The sequence below is a fragment of the Cercospora beticola genome, chromosome 3 (genome assembly GCF_033473495.1).
Source record: "Cercospora beticola chromosome 3, complete sequence".
NCBI lineage: Eukaryota > Fungi > Ascomycota > Dothideomycetes > Mycosphaerellales > Mycosphaerellaceae > Cercospora > Cercospora beticola.
Genome location: NC_088937.1, coordinates 3,032,777 through 3,049,032, shown reverse-complemented (window position 1 = coordinate 3,049,032; position 16,256 = coordinate 3,032,777). Strand labels below are relative to the sequence as shown.

Below are 16,256 nucleotides of genomic sequence, written 5' to 3'. Positions count from 1 at the left end.
GGAGAATACGTTTTCTAGACGTACGCCTCCAAAGCACGAAGAGCGCCACTGTGGCAACCCATCGTTTGCTCCCCTATGGAATCGTATTAGTATGAGTGGCAGTCAAGCAATTCGCCGGACCCAAGCCTGACAGTGGCAACCCACGCTGAAGAACGCTTGACGGAATGTGCGAGAAACGCCAGTTCTGACATCAACCGGTTGCATGATGACCTGTGCAAATGTCAGCAGATCGAATGGCGAAGCAGCAATGTCTTTCGGCATAAATTTGCTTGAGATGACAGGAACATCTGACGTTAATCGGTCACTGTACACATTCTGTCGTACTTTCACAGCTTCGCCTGCAACACACTACCACCATCCAGTACAATAGTCGCTCCGTTCAAGTGCCCGCCTGCACGACTGCAAAGATACACCACCGCAGCGGCAATATCCTCAGGGTGACCCAACCTCTTATTTGGGCTAGCAGCCGCGAGCTTCTCCACACCACCGCTCATTTCCATGAGACCACTAGCCATCTTGCTAGGGAAGAAGCCGGGTGCAATATTGTTGACCAGAATACCCTGTGGTCCCAACTCAAGCGCCAAATTCTTGCCCAAGTGAAGCGCTGCTGCCTTTGAAGCACTGTATCCATAAGTTCCCTGTTTACCCAAAGTTCCAACACCAATACCGGCAATCGACGCAGTGATGATAATTCGTGAAGGATCCTGGATCGAACCTGCCTTACGAAGCAAAGGTGCGAATTTCTGAGAACAGACGAATACACTCTTGACGTTCAAGTCCATGACCTTCTGGAAAGCATTTTCAGGGTGTGTATCGAATTCCTCGCCCCATGTTGCGCCGGCATTGGCGAATAGGATATCGACTTTGTCGGTGTGTTTCTCTACCTCTTTCACGAGTCTCTCGACTTCTCCGGGCTTTGCGATATCAGCGGGGACGGAAATGGCTTTACATTGGGTGTTTGGGAGGGCATTGAGAGCGGCGCAGGCTTCTTCGCAGGCTTTCGCTTTGCGGGATGTGATGAAGATTTTGGAGCAGCCGGCTTGAGCGAGACTGTGAGTAGCGCTTCCGTTAGTGCCAGCTACGAGAGAATGATGTATGGGAAGAGTGGTTCCCTTACCCAGACGCAGCATGCAATCCCAGGCCTCGAGAGCCGCCGGTGACGACAGCTACCTTGCCTTGCAGCGAGAAGAGGTTCTTGAAGTCATTGAGCTTGACGTCTGCTTCGGCCGACATGATGGGCTTTTTGTTCGGTATGATTTGAGTATTGATAGAGGGATGCCCAAGAAAGAAGAAGGAATGAACAGACAAACCTACCGTCCTATTCTACCGCGCTTTAGTTCTGTAATCGATGGCGAGGTCGAGGTCCGTCGCTAGCTGCTCCAGGCCGAGGCAAAGTGTTGCGCCACGAATTATGACCGAGGACAGAGGTCACGAAATATGACCAAGAGAGTTCTTTCCAATGCTGTTCAAACACATACAGCAACCACACACAATCATTCACCATCAAGACTCAATGCCACTGCTGCCCACGAAGAACTCAGTACTGATGGTATAAGATGATCTGGTCCCGGCACGAAACGCAGACAATGCTTGATCAATCTTACTGAAGATCACATTGCAACTGCAATAACTAATCAACTGGACTGCAAATGCTGATTACAGTCTGAGGTTCGAACAACTCATAGCTCATCCAAGTCATGACCCATGTATGGGCTTCTAGATCAGAAAGCCTCTATCTCCTCTCGGCAGCAACAGTCTCCGCGGGCTCAGGCACACGATCCTCCGCGGAAGCCTTCTCACCACGTCCTACCACCGCCTCGTCCTTATCCAATGCACGCTGGCTAATATGCTGAGGATCGTGAGGATCGACCGTAGCCTGCTTCGCACTGCCACCAACACCCTCCACTCCAGCCCTGGTATGAGTACCATCATGCAACTCCTTCGAAGTCTGGCCTTGGACCGGCTTGCCGAGGCCCTGGTGCACATCCCCAGATGTTGCTCCCACGATGGTGTCTGAGGCCTTGGTCGTCTCGCCCTCGCCTACGCCATCTTTGTAGTAGTTCTGGACTGGAGGGACCTCGCCTTCTGTTTGTGGCTCGAATGTGTTCTTTGGTGGGGCACTGCCCGCTGGGAGAACTTCTGCTTCGAATTCGGGGACAGCATCGTTGCTGCCTGGAATGATCTTGCCAGGTTGGTGCTGAGGTCATGTTAGCAAGCTCTCAGGACGGAAGTCATTGCAACGTTCAGCACAGCAAGCTTCTTACCTTGCTGGTGATAGTCGGCTCAGGCTGTGGCGCAGACGCGCTGAACTGGCCCTTGTTGCCCTCTGCTCTGTTCTCTGCCATGATTGCTTGTGAAAGTATTACTGATGAGGTTTGGTAGATGTTGTTCAAATGTGCTCAGTACGATGTCAACGTCGAGAGGAAAGATGAACGGAAGCAATCCTACAATCGCAGCACGCAAATATGAGACGAAGCTCTTCTTCAACATGCAGGTACGGCGTCATCGTGGCGTCTGTACGGCTCATCATACTGATGGATCATCACACAAAGTGAAGCACGCGACCCAGAGGGAGGTGGGATGGTGGAGATTCCTTGGCGTATTCATTGACATCTATGATCCTTCTGTCATGAGCGCAGAGTGATGCAAGAAAAATCGATCTTACTTTCAACGTTGTCTCACAGCTCTGTCAACTGTTGCAGCAAAGATGCATTAAAGTCGTGGGTTGAGTTGCTGTCATCAAGGTTGTGTTGCACAGATGGTGATGTTATGCCTGCTGCCGTGAATTGAATTCGGGCCCGGTCACTCAATCAAACAGCTTCTGCACTAACTAACGTGTTTGATAAGCAATCTGATCAGACAGCCATCCTGATCAGGCCAAATCAGGCCGAAATCTAAGATTTTTGAAATGCGATAACACGACAACGCAGATAGCTATAGCCTTAGTACTTTGATTGTAGCTCGAGGAGTATTATAATATAAATTTCCTAGAGTCTAGGACTTGCTATAGTACTGTAGGGCTTAAAATCAAGATATAGGCCTTGAAAAAGCAGTGGGACTGCTATAACGAGGGAGTTGCAGAGACGAGCTATTGCTTTGTCCTATAAACCTAGACCTAGGACTCCTAATATCTCTCTTAGCTTTTGTTTGAACACTATATCTGCCGGCGTTGTCGTGTTGTTGCATTTTCAGAATCTCAGATTTCGGCCTGATTTGGCCTGATCAGGATGGCTGTCTGATCAGGTTGCTTATCAAACACGTTAAAGTCAGCCTACGCAACGTGTTGGATTGTTGTCCCTCGTCGTAGACAACTCGTGCAATGTGAACAGTCATGGATGCTGAATAGAATTTGAATCAAATGTGTATGCGATCAAGATCGTAATATTTCGCTCAAGAGAGGATCTCCCATGCATGTGCTACGCTAAAATTGCTACGACAAAAACGTTTCTACGTCAAACCACTCAACGCTTCTTCGCCTTGGAAGCAGCTCTTCTAAGCTCCATCTCCCTCTTCCGGAACTCACTCCTCTTCTCCTCCAAAGCAACATTAGCAGCAAACACATAATTCGTGAACTGGTACTCTGTCGCCTCAGACATGAGACTCCAAGTTCCATCGTTGTCTCTCGAGTTGACATTATAGCTGCCAGAAGTGCACATCAAAGCACACTGATCATTTTCAGTCGCTTCGATCCTGCAGTCCACGGCGTCATTACCACCACCGCCTTGTGTAGCGACGATGTGGACACCGTCGTCAGGGTTGCCAGTTTGCATGCCGTCTGCGTCGTGATTTTTGCCGACGACGACGTAGTTCTCAAGAGTACCTTCTTGGTCGTCCAAGTCGGCAACGCTAAGAGTCTGGCCGTCAAGCTTGAAGACAGTGGGGGCCCACTCGTCGTCTGCGGAGTTGAAGTCGTACTGGACGTGGTAGAAGACCTCATCCGAATCTGCGGGCCATTCAACAAAGTGGCGAGAATCTTCCTCGTAGTTGTCGGCAATGTAGAAACCTGTCGGGATGGACGCGATCGTCCGTGTCACAATGGACTCGACGGTGTGCATGATAGTCGACGTGCTGACCAGCTTCTTTTGCCTTGTGAGGGTGGTAGTGCGGATTTGTGTTGTAACAGCTGTAGGCGTAACGGTCGTGGTGGAAACGAGGCTGCGATTGATCGTGAGGGTTCGAGTCGACGTGGCTTGAACCACCGCTGTGGTGGTAGTTGGGGTAGGAATCGCACATCGGCAGGCAGAGGATGTCTGAGCGGCGTTGGTCGCTCGAACGCAGGTAGGCTTGGGCAAAGTTCCGCTTGCTTGACGTTTGAACATGGCATTGGCCCTGGATCCGTTGTTTGCAGTAGGTCCTACTACCGTCTCACCAGTGAAATGGTAGTATCTCCATTGACCTGGTTGCATCGGATTCCATCTCCCGGGCCGACCCACAACAATATTGCAATTATTTCCACCCAACCAATTGAACCCGGCACATTTTTTCGTCTGTCGACACTGTGCAGCGCAAGCCTCAACAGTGGGCGTATCGACAGGAGGATTATACCGAATGGGGTAATCGTTTGAAATAGTTGCATCGGCGTGACCCCAGCAGGACTTATAAGTTCGACGTACGCCGTCGACATCCACGTAGTGATCTTCTTGCGTGGATGTGCATTGTTCTGGTAGTGCTGCAACTGGATCGGTTCTACCGACGAGATGGTGATAATACCAAGGCGCTGCGACGGGGTTCTCGAAAGTCTGCAGCCTGCCCACGCCTCCGACGGCGACATTGCATGTACCAGGGTTGTTCGTGGCCCAATTGAAGCCCGCGCAACGGTCCTCATAGCGGCAGAATTTTGCACATTCATCGAAGCTGGACACATCCACGTTGGCATCACGATTTACACCGATCGTTGAGTCGCCGTGACCTGGGCAGCGAATATACTCGTAGGATTCGCCATTGGAATCGGTATAAACATGACGTGATTGCTCCACGCAGGCGGCTGGCTTTTCACGAGGTTGCCACGCGGGGTCTGCTGGCGTCGTTGGTTCTTCTCCTTCTCCTCCTTCGACTGGTGGCTCAATCTCCGGAGCGACAGGTTGTGGTGGGATATAAACAGGGCAGCCTGTAATTGAGCCTGTAACAGGTATAGTCGTAGTGCTGTCAACAGTTGTCGTGCTGGTGGTTGTAGTCGTGATGATCGAAGTCTTCACAGAGCTGACTGTTCTGGTACTTGTTGGTGCGCTGAATGTCGAAGTAGACGTGTACATCGTGGATGTAGTCTGAACGGTCCTCCAGTTCACATTCGTCCGAGTTTGTGTGATTCTATTGTATCCTTGGTTTGTGCACCAGGCTCTCGCAGAGGTGCCTGCTGCTCCTGTACAGCTGGCAAGGTATGTGGCTGTACATGCTGCGTTGGCTTGTCGTTCAAAGAGCTGACCCAAAGGGTTCGCAGAAGCGGCGCCGATCAACAGAGCCAACTCAAGGAGCTGCATGGCTGCAAAACTTAGATGCGTGATAAGGATGTGAATGATCGAAGTGGACGCGACATTACCGTGTGTATATATCTTACTCTCGAAGATGTTGCCAACATCCAGATCTAGCCATGTGTCAACGCCCTGTCCATTGTTGGACTTCGCAAGCGATGGCTGTGAGTCGAGGCGTTCCACCGCGAGAGCCGGCATGTGCTAGACACAGCTTCTGGCGTGAGGCGTAGAAGGCGCAGAAGGCGCGTGGGCGCTTACTTTCCACGAGGTCGCCAGGAGCTACCTAGGTGGACTCCACGGTCTCTTGGCCTAGCCACAGACTTTTGAGGCTTGAGCATTGCTGCTCGTACATTATTGGTCCAGTTTGCGATAGTCCTGCAGGTGGACTGCACGACGCCAGCGACTTTGTGGGACGACCGACTTCTGCCCCGTCCGCTTTAGGATGGTGCCTACCGATCAATGCAATCTGGGCTCACGGACAACCTCTGAAGTGCAGCTTCTTGGCACCGCTAAGTCCAATAGTAGGCGTCTTAACGCAGATCAGTAGCGTGCTGGACGGCTCAGAACACGAAGTCCACCTCGCGTATAGCGATTGGAGGCTGCAGTGTGTGCGTTGTGCATACAGCAAACGCGCAGTCTAGTAAACCCGGTGACAAGCTACTGCTGCTGTCCACGATTTTGTCAAAAGTGTTCCCGTCCGAAGGGCTATCGGCGTTTGATTTGGGAAGGAGCAAAAGTCCTTGATCAGTGCATAACCTCGTGGGTGGGATCCAAGACATAATATGAAATTTTCGGGACGCAGCTTGCCGCTGCACTTTCACTTGCTGTGGCGCAAGACTCGCCAAACAGAGGGTCAGTGCAGCTGAGGTCTGGCTAATGCAGAACTCAACGCTGGACCGAATAGGTAAATGGAGCGAGCCTGCCAAGATGCTAGCCAAATCTAGATGCACCTTTGGCACCCACGTGGTTGCTGGTGCCATGGGGCGGTCTTCAGCGTGCAGACCATACGGACGTGCAATCACCGGTACTGTTCTTTGCTGACCTGTGTACCGATGGTGAAGGCTCACCTAGACGGCCAGATTGTTCTTTGTCATGCATCGTGGTAGTCAAGCGGCCTTCGCATCACAGCTGGAAGTTGGAGGTGGTACTTGCACTTGCGTGTGATGCAGGAGGTTCATCGAACCATCACAAAGTAGAGCTAGGACGTGCTTGAGCGCAATGTAAATTCGGTGGCCTTCGCATGTGACCTATTCGCTTCTTATTAGCAACACTGCGGTCCCTGCTTGTCTTCCAACCGGCGCGCGCGACTTCGGGAGCTCCGTGGTGCGTGGCTTTCTTGTGCGTGGCTCCGTAGCGTGTGGCTTTACGCACATAGCTTTAGCTTCACACTAACTGCCACTGTCTGCCAGTTGTGTTGTTGCAGAAGTCACCAGCGAGTCTTCAAGATTTGTTCCCAGATCGAAGCCATTGTCCAGCAGCCTCGCAATCTGAGTCGTCCTCCGTGAGCACCCTGGCAATTGGATTCAAAAAGCATACAGATGAGACCTCCTCACTCACCTCTTGCGGCCCGTTCCAATGCCATTTCAGTGATTTCTGCTTGATTTACCCGGGTGCTGTCATTGGTCGAATGCCACTCTGGGAAGGTCGCCATGGGCGGAAGAAGAATGCATGCAGAGCAAATATGAGTTTCTGCTTAGCTGTAGGCCACGGCAGAAGGTGCATGCACGCGTGTATTAGAGGGCTCTGCACTGCACGGCACGAGTCTTCGTCGCTCAGGGAGCAGGCAAGTCGCTCAGGTCTTGGAGAGAGAATAACGTCGAGCGATTGCTTCTCGCCTCCCATGCAGCAGCTGATGGCAGGAGTTTGACCTGGGCCGAGCTTATGAGCAAACAGATCACTCTCCTGTCACGGAGAAATAGCGCTTCCCGCCGCCAGCATACGGCGTTGATACAGAATGAGAGGCGAAGATTGAAACCTCAAGGCCTCGAATGCCGATGATTCGATGCGCTGCTCAAGCTGCGCGACTGTTGCACAGCTCCTGAGATGCACCGGTTTTTCGCCAACCGTCGAGAAGTGCAGTGTTGTCTGGAGACATCTCATTGGCCGCAGCGAGTCCAGCTATGGAAGGGCGACAGTGAGCAGCTTTGCTGAACCAGTTGAAACTGAAGAAGCAAGTGAGGCCCTGCCCTGCCCCCTTGTTTGTTGCCTGAACGGTCGCCTAAGCCGGCATTGAACCGAACGCAGCGCGTCACGCCCCGCGTCGTCCATATAAATACAAACACCCATTCACCTCGAGTGCAACGGTGGTCCGCAAGAACTGCCCAATTCTTGCGCGGCGTGCGCTGAAGAGATCGAGTTCGCGTCCGGTCAGTTTTGCTGACCAAACCAGATCTGCAGAACCATGAACCCCCCATACCGCGCGGCGCCTCCAGTGCGCATCAAGCAAGAAGCCGTGGACGATGACGAGCCCATGGATCGTTCCCCAACACCGCAAGAAGAACTGTTCGTCGCTCAAGCCCCGGCAAGGGAGCGCGCAAAGGACTCGCAAGGCCGCACTTTCTCCACGCAGTGTTTCGGTAAGTGTGGTGGCTAGAAGGCATCTTCTTCGGTATCGTTCACTGACGTCTTTGACAGAGGCGCCTTATCTGCACCGCCCTCACTTCCATCGCCTCAAGTGCGGACATGACATCGTCACCGTCGAGCCCGAAATCTGTGGTTCGAATTGCATGCCCGCCACTCGAGACACAGGATCAGATCTGAAGGCAGCTTTCAAGCCTTTCGAGTGTCCGGATCCGAGTCATTACGTTGACAAGCAAGTGTTTGCGCCGAAGAAAAACCCAAAGACTGGTCGCCAAATCAAGGGCCGGGTCTGTCAACTAGGCCACGTGCGCGGTCGTAGCCAGGAGGCCGATAACCAGTGGGAAAAGCAGAAGTCGGAGTTGGCACAGTTAAAGAGCCGGAGCCTGCATCCCCCTGAGAAATACAAGGCGCTCTTCCGCAAGACCAGTCAATCTCCTGAACGCCGAGAAGATCCTCCGATCAAGAGCTCGCGACGTCGTGCTTCGACAATCGTGACAGCAGACGAGCTCAACGCTAGTATGGACAGCGCCACCAGAACTCTCCTTCTTGCGCAGAACGGAAGACAGACTCGACGTATTCGAGGCGATCGGCTCGAAACAGAGACAGACAGAGTCTTCGATGATGCAGAACGCAAGATTGGTATGATGGGTTTCGAGAACGTCGCACCGGCTAAGCGCCGATCGCGTCCAGCTAAGAGCAAGAAGAGCAATACGCCCGCCATCTCCACCTCAACGCATCCAACGAGAGCTTGCGATGTTTGCGGCGAATGCGGCAAAGCCTTGACCGAGGAGCTGTACCGCTGCCGACAGTGCACGGAAAATAACTCGGAATTCATCCTGTGCGGTTCATGCAACGCGAGCGCTTACCATCTTCATTTGAGAGATCACCCAAGTCACCTCTTGGTGCTTGAAGATGTTCGTGGTGGAGAATGGTCAAATGTCGGAGAAGCCAAGGAACCTTTCGCAACGCATTGCACATGCCGCTCGATGGACCTGCAGTACATGCTACAGTGCGACACGTGCAGCAAGCCTTTCCATCCAGGCTGTGTCGGAAAAGGTTTTCAAGGCGAGGCGCACTATGATTTGCCCGACCGCGACGAGTTCCTGAAGGCTGACTTTGAGCATTTCCGGCAAGCTCAGGATGAGGTCTTCACATGCAAGAAATGCGATGCTCTTGACCTCTTCGAGAACGGGATTGCGAAGCAGAGAAAGCGGGACAGACTCCACGCAGACTTCTTGCTGCAGTACATGCCAAAACTGATGATTCAGAAGGGCGTGATGATGAAGAGAGCAGTGTCGGATGAACAGAGAGCTCTTGTCGATTCTCACTTCGCTGCAATCGAGGAGGAGATGAATGAGGGCAAAGTCTTGACCGACGAGCACTGGAGAGCACTGCTGGCCAAATCTCAGCAGATCAATTTCCCGCCTCCAAAGCCGCAGAAGCGCGATGCGATGGAAATGGACGAGCCGATGGAAACGGACGAGCCGATGGAAACGGACGAGCCGATGGAAACGGACGAGCCGATGGAAACGGACGAGCAGACTCCCGACCAGACCAATGGCGGTGATGCGGCCCAGAGTGTCCCAGTTGCAGCAAACGATGGTCCAGCGAAGCGTACCAAGGTCGAACGCCCTGGGCAGCCGTACAGACTTGGAGTGTCCATGACTTTGCGAATGGACAATCGCCGCAAGGACTGAAGCTAGGTGCTGTGGAGAGAGACGAGTTGTGAGGCTTGCGTTGTGTGATTGACTTTTTGGGAGGCTTGCGTTGTGTGATTGACTTTTTGGGAGGCTAGCATTGTGTTCTTGACTTCTTTGGCCGGCCAAGTGAAGGATGAACACCACAGAATGTTGCTGCTTGGAATGGGAGAGCTGTATGGGTTCCACGCTTGTACAGCAGAGCTTGCACCACAGCGTGTTGCTGCTCGAGATGGAAGAGCCATATTGGTTCCGTGCGTGTACAGAAAAGGTAGCAGCAGATGAAGACCCAGGAGGTCATCACGTCTGCTCAAATGAAATCTTTGCTCCAGCTCCGCTTCGCTTCTTCACGGATCAGCCCTTGAGGAACCACAAAGATGCGATCGACAGCGGGATCCATTGTGTAAAATGCTCTCCGCACCATATCGTAGGCTCTCGCCGCACGTGTGTCTCCGCCAGCGCAGCGCAGCGTGGGAAAGATCCGGCATTCAAGCCTTCGTGCCATCTCGATGCCGTTCAACAGTCCACGGCTGGCCGGTAGATTGCCCAAGGTCGTATTCGCATGATGGCATATCCCGTGCAGGATGGTTGCTGCCAACAAGAATATCACGCTGATGAAAGTGCCAGGTAAAGTCACGAACCAAGTGCAAGGCTTGTGTGATCGAGCCAATTACACGCCGGTTATTCCTGCCTCCACCTCGACGCGTTCCGACGTGTCTCTCCTGCCATTTCCGTCATCGTGCACGGCTCTCTCAGCAACGACAACGCTCACGACTGCTCCGCCTTTGCACAGACATCGCGACCAAAGCAGTAAATACCAGCCAACGCCATGTCGGGCCATACACGAAAGCGACAATACCAACCCTCCAACCAGACGACACTGAACTCTTTCTTTGGCCGGGCAACGAACGCGAGATCACCACTGTCCCCTCCACTCGACGATGCAACACAATCTTCGCTGCTCAGCGTCGGCATGAGAGTCCGCAAGTCGGTACCAGAAGGATACAAAACACATAAGACGTTGGGGTCGCCGGGGTTCCCGTTCCCAAGCTCGGATCCCTCTCAATCACACTCGTCTGCGGCGCCCTCGCGACCGAGCATCAGCGCCATAAACTCGAGCTCAAATGAGCTCATGCCATTCTGCGGGCTACATAAGACTGGTGGACTCTCTTCGCAGCCGATATCCTCAGCACCGCCCGCCCTCGATAGGCGGGCAGATGATATCCCAGATCTAGCAAGATCACAGAGCACGATCGCATCAAGTCAGAACAGCTTCTGCGGGACAAGCTCGCAAGACGCAAGCTCCAAGAAACGTAGCTACGAGGATGAAGTGGAATCTGATATGGATGCATTTTTTGACGAAGGAGAATTCGGTGACGATGCCGGACTTGATGGAGCGACCAATGCACGACCCTTGGCTAGAATGAAAAGTTCTCCACGCAAGTCGCTCGTTGCTGGAGTGCAGATAGTTGACGACGATGATTTCGAGGAAGCAACATTTCTTGTGCCTATGGATGTTGAATAGAGGACGGGGACGGAGGCGAAAGGACTGAAGGCATGGGCTCGTCCACTTGTACAACGCTGTATTGTACTTTGCGTGAATTTCTGATTGATGATACCCAATAGCGTTCTTGATAGCAATTTCTATGCATGCCACGATTTTCTAAGGCTTATACAAGGCAGCTCAACTGAGTCGCGTGACCGGTCTGCAGCGCGTTGTCTGACGTTTCTGACGTAAGTGTCGAGTGCGGGCAATTTTTTAGTTCTTCTGCACGAAAGCCGTGTTCGAGCGTGGCGTGGCGGTCTCTCATCCAGGGGTGAGCGAGAGCGCTTGGGCTGGCTGCGTTGCGCGGGGCATCCAAAAGCGCGTTTTCTTCCACGCAATTCCCAGGCCGGCTTGTCTTTTTGCAACGCTTCTGTCGCCAGCACCCACCAGAATCCGCACTCCTTTCGTTTTCCCACCGCCGCTCAGTTGTTGGCTGCAGACAGCGCCCGAGTGTGGAGGAGGCAAGATCGGCCAGAGCCCAAACCCTTGCAGATCCACGTCCACACGAATCTTAAACTTCGTTTGCGACCACCGCTCGCTCTTACATGACTGTTTAATTAGAGCGCCGAAGCTCGACTTCCACACACACACCCGCTCGGCGCATCACTCGCACCGCCAATATGGACGTCAATCAGGTCCTGGCCGGCACTCTCTCGCCAGGTATGTGTTGAGCAGCGCCGATGAGGCATACCCTTGGCACCTTCTGCCTCACCAAACAGACCATAAAGACGGCTAACGGGGATGCAGACGCGAACACTCGATCACAGGCCGAGCAGCAGCTGCAACAGGCTGCCGAGCAGGACTTCGTAAGTATTCTCTCGCCCACCCACACATCCCTCTCTCTTGCCCACGGAACACCCACTGACCGCCCGCTGCAAATTCACAGTCCCAATACCTCACCACCCTTGCCAGCGGACTCGCCAATGAGCAAGCCGACGCCACTGTGCGCATGGCCGCCGGCCTCGCGCTCAAGAACTCCTTCTCCGCCCGTGATTACACCCGCCTCCGCGAAGTCCAGCAGCGATGGCTCGAGCAAATAGACCCCCAGATCAAGACCCAGGTCAAGCAGCTTGCCCTGCAGACACTCGAATCGAACGATGCCCGAGCAGGACAATCAGCGGCGCAGTTCATTGCCGCCATTGCTGCTATCGATCTGCCCCGAGAGCAATGGCCGGAGCTGATGGCAACACTCGTCAAGAATGTGGGCAACGGATCAGACCGCACAAAACAATCCTCTCTCACCACAATTGGTTTCATCTGCGAAACAGACGATCAGGACTTGAGGGATAGTCTGGCACAACACAGCAATGCTATTTTGACTGCGGTTGTGCAAGGTGCACGGAAAGAGGAGCCAAACGTAGACATCCGAAATGCTGCCATTACAGCCCTCGGCGACTCTCTTGAGTTCGTGCGAACCAACTTCGAAAATGAGGGCGAGCGCAACTACATCATGCAGGTCATCTGCGAAGCTACACAGGCCGAAGACACCCGAATCCAGCAGGGTGCTTACGGATGCCTGAACCGAATCATGGGCTTGTACTACGACAAGATGCGCTTCTATATGGAGAAGGCACTTTTCGGCCTGACGATTCAGGGCATGAAGAATGACGAAGAAGATGTTGCCAAATTGGCTGTGGAATTCTGGTGCACAGTGTGCGAAGAAGAGATCAGTATCGAGGACGACAATGCTCAGGCACAGGCAGAGGGCAGCACCGAGCTGCGGGCATACTTCAACTTCGCACGTGTTGCGACTCAAGAAGTTGTGCCTGTGCTGTTGGAGCTGCTCGCAAAGCAGGACGAGGATGCGGGCGATGACGAATACAATATCTCACGCGCAGCATACCAGTGTGTCCAGCTCTGGGCGCAGGCTGTTGGCAGCCAGGTCGTACCCCAAGTCCTGGCTTTCGTGGAGAAGAACTTGCGAAGCGAAGACTGGCACTATCGGGACGCAGCCGTATCTGCTTTTGGCGCGATGATGGAGGGCCCGGATGAGAAGGTCCTTGATCCTCTCGTCAAGCAAGCTCTTCCCGTGTTGATTCAGATGATGGGCGACGCCCACGTCCAGGTCAGAGATTCTGCCGCTTTCGCACTTGGCAGAATTTGTGAAGCAGTCTCGGACAGCATCGATCCACAGGAACACCTGCAGCCACTTATCACCGCACTTTTCCAAGGTCTGGCCTCGCACCCAAAGATGGCCAGCTCTTGCTGCTGGGCACTTATGAACTTGGCCGATCGATTCGCTGGCGAACCCGGTTGTCAGACAAATGCACTTTCCCAGCACTTCCAGGCCAGCGTTCAACACTTGCTCCAGCTTACCGAGAGCACCCCTGACAACATGCTTCGCACTGCGGCATACGAAGTGCTCAACGCATTCGTCACTAATGCTGCCAATGACTGCGTGCACATGGTTGCTAGCTTGTGCGAAGTTGTCTTCCAGCGCCTTGAGAGCACGATCAATGTGCAAGTGGTCTCTGTGGAGGAGCGACTCACTCTTGATGAGCTCCGCACATCCCTCGCATCTGTCATCATGGCCATCGTTCAGCGCCTCGAGAAAGAGATCGCCCCACAAGCTGATCGCATCATGTTGCTCTCCCTACAGTTGTTGCAAGCTCTGCCACCCAAGTCCAGTGCACCCGACACCGTGTTTGCCACTATTGGCGCGCTCGCAAACGCTCTGGAGGGCGACTTCGACAAGTACATGAAAGACGTTCAACCTTTCCTGCTCAAGGCGCTGAACAACCAGGAAGAGCCACAGGTCTGCTCGATTGCAATCGGCCTCGTTACTGACATCGCCCGTGCGCTCGATCAGAAGGTCCAGCCATACTGCAACGACTTTATGAACAGTCTCCTCACCAATCTCCGCAGCACCACGTTGGGGAATCAATTCAAGCCGGCGATCCTGCAGTCGTTTGGTGATATTGCTCAAGCTATCGGTGGCGAATTCGAGCCTTACCTCTCCGTTGTCGCCCAGGTTCTTCAGCAAGCTGCAGGCATCAGCACACAGGAAAATGCATCGAGTTTCGAGATGCTGGACTACATCGTGTCCCTTCGTGAAGGCATTATGGACGCCTGGAGCGGGATCGTCATGGCATTACGAGGATCGAACAAGCAGCAACTGCTCCAACCCTACATCGAATCGATCTTCCAGCTTCTACACAGCGTATACCTCGACCCGAACCGGACTGAAGCACTCTTGAGATCTAGCATGGGTGTCATTGGGTATGTTCACAAATCTCCACTTATGTTTTCTATTCACTGACTGTCATTCTTAGCGACATCTCCGAGGCTTTCCCCGGAGGCGAAATCAGCCAGTTCTTCCGACACGAGTGGCTCACGTCCATGGCCCGTGAGACTCGTGCCAACAAAGACTTCTCCCAACGTACGCAAGACACTGCTCGCTGGGCCCGAGAGCAGATCAAGCAGCAATCAGGTAAGCACATCTCGAAACTGGTGCCAATTTGTCATCGACGGCACTTCCTTCATGTTGCTGTCAAGGATTCCGGCTAATATCTCAAAAGCTGCAGCCGCTCGCAACGTGACCATGTCCTAGCCGGGCGTAGCACTAAGCACCGGAAATCCTGACGAGCCTGGTTCCGATGGCCTTCCTCAAGGGCAATGGTAGCTGGCGAGAATGGCGAGATACGAGAATCGCTGAAGTCTCGGCCCTCATCGTCGCGCGCACACTGCCTCTCTGCCCATAGAGACCTTTGCGCATTCGGCCACTTCTTCACCACTCTTTGATGGTATTGGAGTGAAAGGGACTGGCCACCATGTCGGATGGACAACAGACTACCAACGAGATCCGCCACTCACCTGGTATCTATCCCGCGGCAAAACCATTGCGGAGGATCCTCAACGAGTTCCCCCCTCCCGCTAATACCTCGCATCTACCCGAAGCACGAGATCACGACGCACGTATGAGACGCCCGCATCGATACCCACCACGCCGCCACCCCCTTTGTCTGCCACCACACGTATAGAGATGCATAGCGCAGAGGTTTGGCCCCGCCGAGAAGGAGAAGAGACTGAAGCAGACTGATAGAGTCAATTACAGCATTGACAGGCATGGCGCCATTGAGTTAGCTTTGGTCATGCACAACAAAATACCCTATTATCCCTCTCGTCAACCCTACCCAGCTCTCCACGTCTGTCTTCTTTGTGATGTTGCTGACTGCTTAGTGAACAACGGCTTTGTGCACACATCTCTTCCTTTCAATACTCGTGAACAGAATAGGCGATTCACAGTTACGGGAATTCCCTCACGTGTTGGATGAGCATTCACAATACCATGGTGCTCTCTCGAGGTATTCACTCGAGCCGTTCACTCACTCCTATGGCGTCGAAGACTTTTAAGCAGGGCATCTTGCACTGTACTCCTCTCTTCTCCTCTCCATCACAACCCACAAATCCGCTTCCCTACCCTCGAAGCAACACAGACAAACCAACACAACTTTCACAACACTGACAACACAGCACGACCACCCATCATGGTCGAAATCACCGAAATCGAAATCGACATTGACGCTATCTTTACACCTCACTCGTCCAACGGAATCAATACCCCAGTCCTCGGACCCGCCCACCGTGGCAAGAAGAAGGAGATCTCCTTCGAAGAGCAACTCGATTTCCTTCTACTCACCAGCAAGTTGACGGTTCGCGAAGTCTCAAACATGACTTCGCCGCGTGTGGCCGAGGCTAGGATCTCGAAGCTTGTTCAGACGGCTATTACCATAGTCGCTGATGAGCACAAGTTGCCGAGACAAGAGATCAAGTATGCCTACGATGTCACGCAGCAGGACAATGGGGTTTTCTTGAGGCGGGCTGCGGAGACTTCGATGAACGGGATTTATAGAGATGCTATGGCTGCTGCTCCAGCTCACGGAGATGCTGAGGGTGGTGATCAGGAGGCGGTCGATGGTGAAGGATCTGAGTAGGCCGAGGGAAGGAGAAGTTGCATGACTGAAG

General features: G+C 53.3%; 6 protein-coding genes across 6 annotated transcripts; 3 read left to right on the top strand and 3 right to left on the bottom strand.

The window, feature by feature from the left end:
- Positions 1 to 326: 326 nt before the first annotated feature.
- On the bottom strand, positions 327 to 1,233 carry RHO25_005181 (uncharacterized protein; the record flags this gene model as incomplete). Its single annotated transcript, XM_023596088.2, has 2 exons — positions 327 to 1,050; positions 1,118 to 1,233. 2 exons carry the CDS (start codon positions 1,231 to 1,233, stop codon positions 327 to 329), a joined length of 840 nt encoding a protein of 279 aa, XP_023456910.1.
- A 499-nt stretch (positions 1,234 to 1,732) lies between these two features.
- RHO25_005180 (uncharacterized protein) lies at positions 1,733 to 2,345 on the bottom strand (the record flags this gene model as incomplete). Its single annotated transcript, XM_023596087.2, has 2 exons — positions 1,733 to 2,197; positions 2,265 to 2,345. The coding sequence occupies 2 exons, from the start codon at positions 2,343 to 2,345 to the stop codon at positions 1,733 to 1,735; spliced, it is 546 nt and encodes a 181-aa protein (XP_023456911.1).
- Positions 2,346 to 3,461: 1,116 nt separating this feature from the next.
- On the bottom strand, positions 3,462 to 5,477 carry RHO25_005179 (uncharacterized protein; the record flags this gene model as incomplete). Its single annotated transcript, XM_023596086.2, has 1 exon — positions 3,462 to 5,477. One exon carries the CDS (start codon positions 5,475 to 5,477, stop codon positions 3,462 to 3,464), a length of 2,016 nt encoding a protein of 671 aa, XP_023456912.2.
- A 2,392-nt stretch (positions 5,478 to 7,869) lies between these two features.
- On the top strand, positions 7,870 to 9,745 carry RHO25_005178 (uncharacterized protein; the record flags this gene model as incomplete). Its single annotated transcript, XM_065602627.1, has 2 exons — positions 7,870 to 8,044; positions 8,103 to 9,745. The coding sequence occupies 2 exons, from the start codon at positions 7,870 to 7,872 to the stop codon at positions 9,743 to 9,745; spliced, it is 1,818 nt and encodes a 605-aa protein (XP_065458699.1).
- An 829-nt stretch (positions 9,746 to 10,574) lies between these two features.
- RHO25_005177 (uncharacterized protein) lies at positions 10,575 to 11,270 on the top strand (the record flags this gene model as incomplete). Its single annotated transcript, XM_023596084.2, has 1 exon — positions 10,575 to 11,270. The coding sequence occupies one exon, from the start codon at positions 10,575 to 10,577 to the stop codon at positions 11,268 to 11,270; it is 696 nt and encodes a 231-aa protein (XP_023456914.1).
- Positions 11,271 to 11,911: 641 nt separating this feature from the next.
- Positions 11,912 to 16,225, top strand: RHO25_005176 (uncharacterized protein; the record flags this gene model as incomplete). Its single annotated transcript, XM_065602626.1, has 5 exons — positions 11,912 to 11,951; positions 12,039 to 12,097; positions 12,178 to 14,510; positions 14,564 to 14,721; positions 15,765 to 16,225. The coding sequence occupies 5 exons, from the start codon at positions 11,912 to 11,914 to the stop codon at positions 16,223 to 16,225; spliced, it is 3,051 nt and encodes a 1,016-aa protein (XP_065458698.1).
- Positions 16,226 to 16,256: the final 31 nt, after the last annotated feature.